Below are 6,000 nucleotides of genomic sequence, written 5' to 3' on the forward strand. Positions count from 1 at the left end.
CCCTAAGCCGCATGCCATCCCTGTTGCATACTGATATTGTTAATTGGGCCAATTAACTCCATCGGCCCACCCACACTTCAGGCGAGGGATCACCAATTTGTAGCATAAGTGACATATAGCCACGGCGCGTGGAGCTAGCCAGCCGCACCGAGCCGCTTTATTGGGCCAAATAAATTAACAAATCAGTCCAACAATGGATGAGCACCCCTTGAGGTAATGGATCGTCAATTTGTAACACAAGCGGTACACAGTCGCTGGTGTGGTGGGGGGGGGGGAGGGGGCGTGTTGGGGATCATCAAAATTGAAAATGAAGGTGCTGGATGGTGATGAATGGACGTCATTGTAGGTGTAGCAATGATGTGCATGATAACGTATCGTCCCTCGTTTCCTAGCATATTAATTACTTGTATTGTAGGTGTGTGCACTATGAATCTATACAAGTATGAATGAATGTCCGCCCCCTTGTACGCCATGCTTGGGTTTGCTCGCCAGCAGTGTGTTGGAAGCATATATGTACTCCGGTACCTGGAATGGCTTATTGCCTGGACGGATCATCGTACCGGAGGCCATGCTCCGCTGCTGCTGTCCTTGGTGGTGGTGGTGGTGGTGGGTGGTGCTGCTTGCGGCGGCGTTGCAGCTCCTCTTGTTGGTGGTGCTGGTGGAGGGTGACGCCCAGGCCCAGCCTCAGATCGGGCTGCCCAACTGCAGCACCAGCGTGCCCTACCCCTTCGGCATCGAGCCCGGCTGCTACCTGCTGGGGTTCAACCTCACCTGCAACACAAGCCGAACGCGACCGGGGCTGTTCCTCTTGCGTGTACAAGTGGTGGACATCTCCCCAACTTTCAAAATAGCGGGCTAAGCGGTCAGTTTAGCGGTCAGTTGTCCAGAGGCTAAGCAAAGGCTATAGCAGACTATAGTCCTGCTAAACTTATTTGGCTATTTTGCAAATTGAGTAATTAAATTAAGAATCTACATATTTAGGGCATCAAATCAAATTGATACCGATCACAAAGTTCATTACATCATCAAACAAGTAAAAAGTATAATAAAGATTAGACAAACACAAAGTTCAGATAGCACAGTAAGCTAGTAACCTATCAGTCTGACATAGGACAGTTTAGACATAAACTGAAAGCTAAATGAAGATCCAATTTAACGGTTTTAGCGGGCTAATAGTGGCTATTAGCGGAAATGAGCAATTAGCACTAAAAGCTAACTATCCTAGTAGAGAGGCTTCCCAGAGGCTATAGCGGGCTGTAGCGGTGGCTATAGCCGGTATTTTGAACATTGCATCTCCCTCGACGACTCCACCATGCACTCCGTCAAGCGGGGCCTGTACTACACGGCGGGATCATTGTCAAACGCGACCAGGCACCCAGGCCTCTACTTATTCGGAGAGCAGATGGCGCTGGTGGGAATGGGAGCTAGGATCCGGTGGCGCGCTGCTGCAAGGCCCAAATGAGACGCGCGCTGGAAACGCGACATGCCCTAGCGACGATTTGGGCACCACGGCGTGCCACAGCAGCTACAGCATCTGCCAAGCCACCACCCGCGCGCTACAACCCCAACGGCGACAAGGTCACCGGCTACGTATGCAAATGCAACGATGGTTATGGAGGCAACCCTTACCTCACCGACGGATGCCAAGGTAACCAAACTCAGCATGTCACTAGGACTCTAAGCGCGGCGTTGCCGCTCCATTCAGAGTTGGCCAGTTTAGCGCCAGTGCGTGGATGAGCATCGACATATACGTGAGTGATCAATGTGAGGTTTTCATTTTTTAACAGGATCGGATTTGTTGACGTGTAACAAATTAACAATGATGCAGGTGCGTCGAAAGATAGGAGTTTCATAACAAAGCTGGGCGGGAGGTAAACTTCTGGAAGCTGTGAAAACTTCAGAATTGAATTTTGGTGACGAACTTTTTAAACAAGCTTAAGTATATTTGTATCATGACGTGTAATCTGCCTCAGAGGCTCGGTTAACCAAGCAAATGTGTCAAAAAAAATCTTACGACAGGTTAGTGGATCCGAAGAATCACAGATCGTGGATTGTAAGATAATCCAAATCCTTTTGTTCGATTTACAGCAAAGTGTGTGTAAAAGTGGCTGATCACTTATCCTCTAGAGGCCGTTGCATGGTTTGTTAGAGGCCGTTGCCTAGGTTGTTAGGGGACCGAGTCCGCCGCGCTTGCTAGCGCGCCGTGCGCGCGTCGTGGCCGCGATGCCTGCCCAAGGCGGCATGCGCGGAGCCATCTCCTGTATTTAAACACCAGATACAACGTGCGTTGCATCTCTCATACTCTTTCATGGTATCATTCGCCTACCGATCCTTCCGTCTCTTCCGCTGCCTCTCCTCTCCTCTCCTCGTCTGTCGCCATGTCCGCCAGCTCGAGCTCGTCGGGCACCAACCCGTTCGCCGCTGCTGCCGCAGTAGCGATCTCGGCTGCCACCGCTCAACTGATCAACATCAAGTCCCACGTTCCCGTGACGCTTGATCTCGGCGACTCCAACTTCGGCACATGGCGCACCTTCTTCCTCATCGCGTTCCGCAACTTCGGTGTCCTCGACCACATCGACGGCACTCGGTTCGCCAACCTGATGCTTGATGACGCCGAGTGGACGCAGATCGATACTTGCATCATCTCCTGGCTCTACACCACGCTCTCCTCCGACCTCCTCTCCGCCGTCATCCAGCCGGCCGACGACGCCTACACCACCTGGACCGCCATCACCGACCAGTTCCTCGACAACGTCGTGTATCGCACCGTCCAGGCTCGTCAGCAGTTCCATGGGGTTCACCAGGGGGACATGACGATCACGGAGTAATGCGGCCAACTCAAGGTCCTGACCGACACCCTCCGCGACATCGGTGCTCCCGTCTCCGACCCCGACCTCGTCGTCAGCCTCCTCAGCGGCCTCAACTACAAGTTCACCAACTGCGTCACCACCATCTCCGCCGCGCGCCCCAGGATGACGTTTCGCCAAGCCCGGTCGTTCCTTCTACAGGAGGAACTCTGGATGAACACACGGGCTCAGAAGGCTGCCGCCACCGCCCTGCTCTCTTCGTCGCGTTCCACAGGCGCATCTCCCGCAACGCTCGCCGCCGGATCCGCGCCTCCTACTTCTCCGTCCATTCCGCAGGCCAGTGGCCAGCACTCCGGCGGGAACGACAACCGTGCACGAAAGCGCAAGAAGCAGGATAGCCGCCCTCGCAACAACCAGGGCTGCACGAACACTGGTGGCCAGTCACGCGGCGCTCCCACGGCCGCCTCCTGGGACAACCCCTGGCACGGCGTGGTCCAGGCTTGGCCGCTCGCGGGACTTCCATAGGTCCAACCTATGGCTGGCGTGCTCGGTGCTCGTCCGGGGGTCCAGCCCCAGCAGTCCATGGCGGTACTCCACCAACCTGCCGGCCAGCTCCCGCCTGCGCTGTACCAGGCGCTGACCGGCCTCTCCCTCCAGTCCACACCGCCTAGCGCCTCTGACTGGGTGTTCGACACCGGCGCGTCGTCACACATGGCCTCCTCGTCTGGTATACTCTCCTCCACTACTCCTTCCACCTCTCGCATTGTTGTCGGCAACGGCGCCTCGCTGCCTGTCCAGTGCGCGGGCACCGCTGCCATACCCCCTCTCTTACTCTTCATGATGTTCTTGTTTCGCCGTCCTTGATTCACAACTTGGTTTCCGTTCGTCGGCTTACACGCGACAACTCCGTTTCGGTTGAATTTGACCCCTTTGGTTTCTCCATCAAGGATCTACACAGCCGGACGACTCTACTCCGAAGTAACAGCACCGGCGATCTGTACCCCCTGCGCTCCACAACGTCTTCGCCACCTGATGTCGCCCTTCAGGTCTCCGTCGATCTGTGGCATGCTCGTTTGGGTCACCCTGGCCAGCCTGCTCTCCGGCGTCTCCTCAATAACGTTGTCTTTGATTGTAAGCCCACAAATAATCATAGCTGTTGTAACACCCTAATGTAATTTTCCCCTAATTTTAATGAATTTATTTTGGCTCAAAGGAAATTTCCAGGCTTTTCTTTAATTTTTGTGGCATTTAAAGCAATTTATAACACAAGAAAATAAAATCAATTATAAGGTCAACATGTTTGTGCATTCATGCTGAAGCATTGTTTTTCTTTGTGTTGAGTTTATAGGGTTTGAATTCAAATTTATTTGAATTCAAATAGTTTTGTTTGAATAGTTGAGTATAGAAAAGGAAAAGGAAAGGAGAAGGAAGAAGAGAAAGCAGCCCAAACCCCCTCCTAGCCCGGCCCAGCTCTCCCTTTCCCCTCCCTCTTCCCGCATGGGCCACGCCGGCCCACTCTCCCTTCTCCCTCGGGCTTCCTCTCCTCTCTCCTTTTCTCTCCACGGCCCAGCCCGAGCGCCCTCCTCGCTTGCTTTTCCTCCCTCGCGCGCGCAGCCCGCCTGGCCCAGCACGAGCACCCTCCCCCGTTCTCCTCTCTCTCCGACACCCGGGGCCCACGCGTCAGCTTCTCCCCCGCTCTCCCCTTCTCCTTCCCCTCCTCTGTTTCCTCCTCCGCCGGCCGGCCGCTCGGCCACTGCCCGTGGCCCCGCTCCGCCGCACCCTGGGCTTCCTTCCCCGCACTCGCAAGACCCCACTAGCCAGCCCCCGTACTTTCCCTTGCTTCCAGAAGCAGGGCCGCGCTTGGATTAGATCGAGCCGCCACGCATCCGCGGGAGGCGCGGAGGCCGTTGCGTGAACAACCCGCACGCCGAGGACCGCCCCACCCTTCTTAGCCGCGACAGCTTCCTCGTGCTCTCCCTCAGCCGCCTCCGCCTTTCCCAGTTTTTTTCCCCAAGCCTCGCGTCGCCGCTCCGCCGCTTGACCCGAGGGCAACGCCGCCGTCGACCGAGCCCGCGCCGTCGCAATTCCACCCCGGCACCGCCACTTCTCCACCGCCAGCCGACGTCGCAGCTTCCAGGCGTGGTAAGGGTCGTGCCGTGCCCCTTCTCCCTTCCTCTCTCCCTCCGCGTGAGCGTGTTCCCCTTGCCACCGTGAACCCGAGCCGCCCCCGCCGTGGGGAACCCCAACCCGAACCCTAAACCGCTTTCTTGACCGCCTAGATGTGTTCACCGTGTTGCGCGCTAGCTCCCAGGCCTGACCCCGTCCAAATCCGAGCCCGGACGGCCAAGATGGGCCAAGTCCGGCGTGTTCCCGCTGAGCGCCACCGCGGGAGACCCATCGCCGGCGAGCAATCGCTGCCGGCCGAGCCCCCAATCCTCACGGGCCATCGGATCGAGATCCTACGGCCGATACGCGTAGATACCCCTTCACGAAACAGATCTAATCTGGACCGTAGAGATTAGATCCAATGGCCCAGAGCTGCGCGTACCCTTTCAGCCGTTTCTTTTGCTAAAGAGCCCCTACCCTTTTGAGGAATCAACCCACGGTCCACCCTTAGTTCAAAAGTATTCGCAGTCAAGTCCTGTTTTATTCGTTTAGACCCCTGAGCTTTCCAGTTTTTGAACCCGCCGTCCAAGCCCTGGGTTTTCACATGCTAGCCCCTGTGTCTACCCTTTATTTGCGTTTAGACCCTCGGTTTTTGCGCAGGACCCCTTAGAACCTCCAGTTTTCTTACAAATAGGTCCCTGGATCTTGTTTCAAGCGTAGTTTTCGCGTCTTAGCTCCGTTTTAGGTGTTCTTTATGTCCACGCGATCGTTGTAACGCGTAGAATAGCTTTAGAATAGTTTTGTGTGCTGTTTCTATGTAATGTTGTACTGTTTCTTATAGTTTGCTATTGCTTGTGCATGTGTGTATGTCTGGACCATGCTTGATGATCGTGGGTAGACGCGGAGCCTTTGGACCAGTACCAGGAGCCGCCATCTTCTGAGCAGTTTGAGCAGCAGCAGGAGAGTTTCGAGGAAGGCAAGTATAACATGAACCTCCTATCACTTTTTAATACAATTTCATACTGCATTTTAATACTGTATGCCTATAAGGACTTTCCTAGCCACTTTATATCCTTTATATATATCC

General features: G+C 55.0%; 1 protein-coding gene across 1 annotated transcript; it reads left to right on the plus strand.

Annotated features, from left to right (window-relative positions):
- The first annotated feature begins 2,378 nt into the window (after window positions 1-2,378).
- LOC112885331 lies at window positions 2,379-3,332 on the plus strand. Its single transcript, XM_025950970.1, has 2 exons — window positions 2,379-2,795; window positions 2,844-3,332. The coding sequence occupies exons 1-2, from the start codon at window positions 2,379-2,381 to the stop codon at window positions 3,330-3,332; spliced, it is 906 nt and encodes a 301-aa protein (XP_025806755.1).
- The last annotated feature ends 2,668 nt before the right edge of the window (window positions 3,333-6,000 follow it).

Source organism: Panicum hallii, chromosome 3 (assembly GCF_002211085.1).
Source record: "Panicum hallii strain FIL2 chromosome 3, PHallii_v3.1, whole genome shotgun sequence".
NCBI classification, from domain to species: Eukaryota; Viridiplantae; Streptophyta; class Magnoliopsida; order Poales; family Poaceae; genus Panicum; species Panicum hallii.

Excerpts from the sequence above, each read along its gene's own strand:
- LOC112885331 (XM_025950970.1), top strand. The coding sequence starts at position 2,379 with ATGTCCGCCAGCTCGAGCTCGTCGGGCACCAACCCGTTCGCCGCTGCT. Across the intron at positions 2,796-2,843 it reads CTCGTCAGCAGTTCCATGGG|GTCCTGACCGACACCCTCCG; the intron begins GTTCACCAGGGG and ends GGCCAACTCAAG.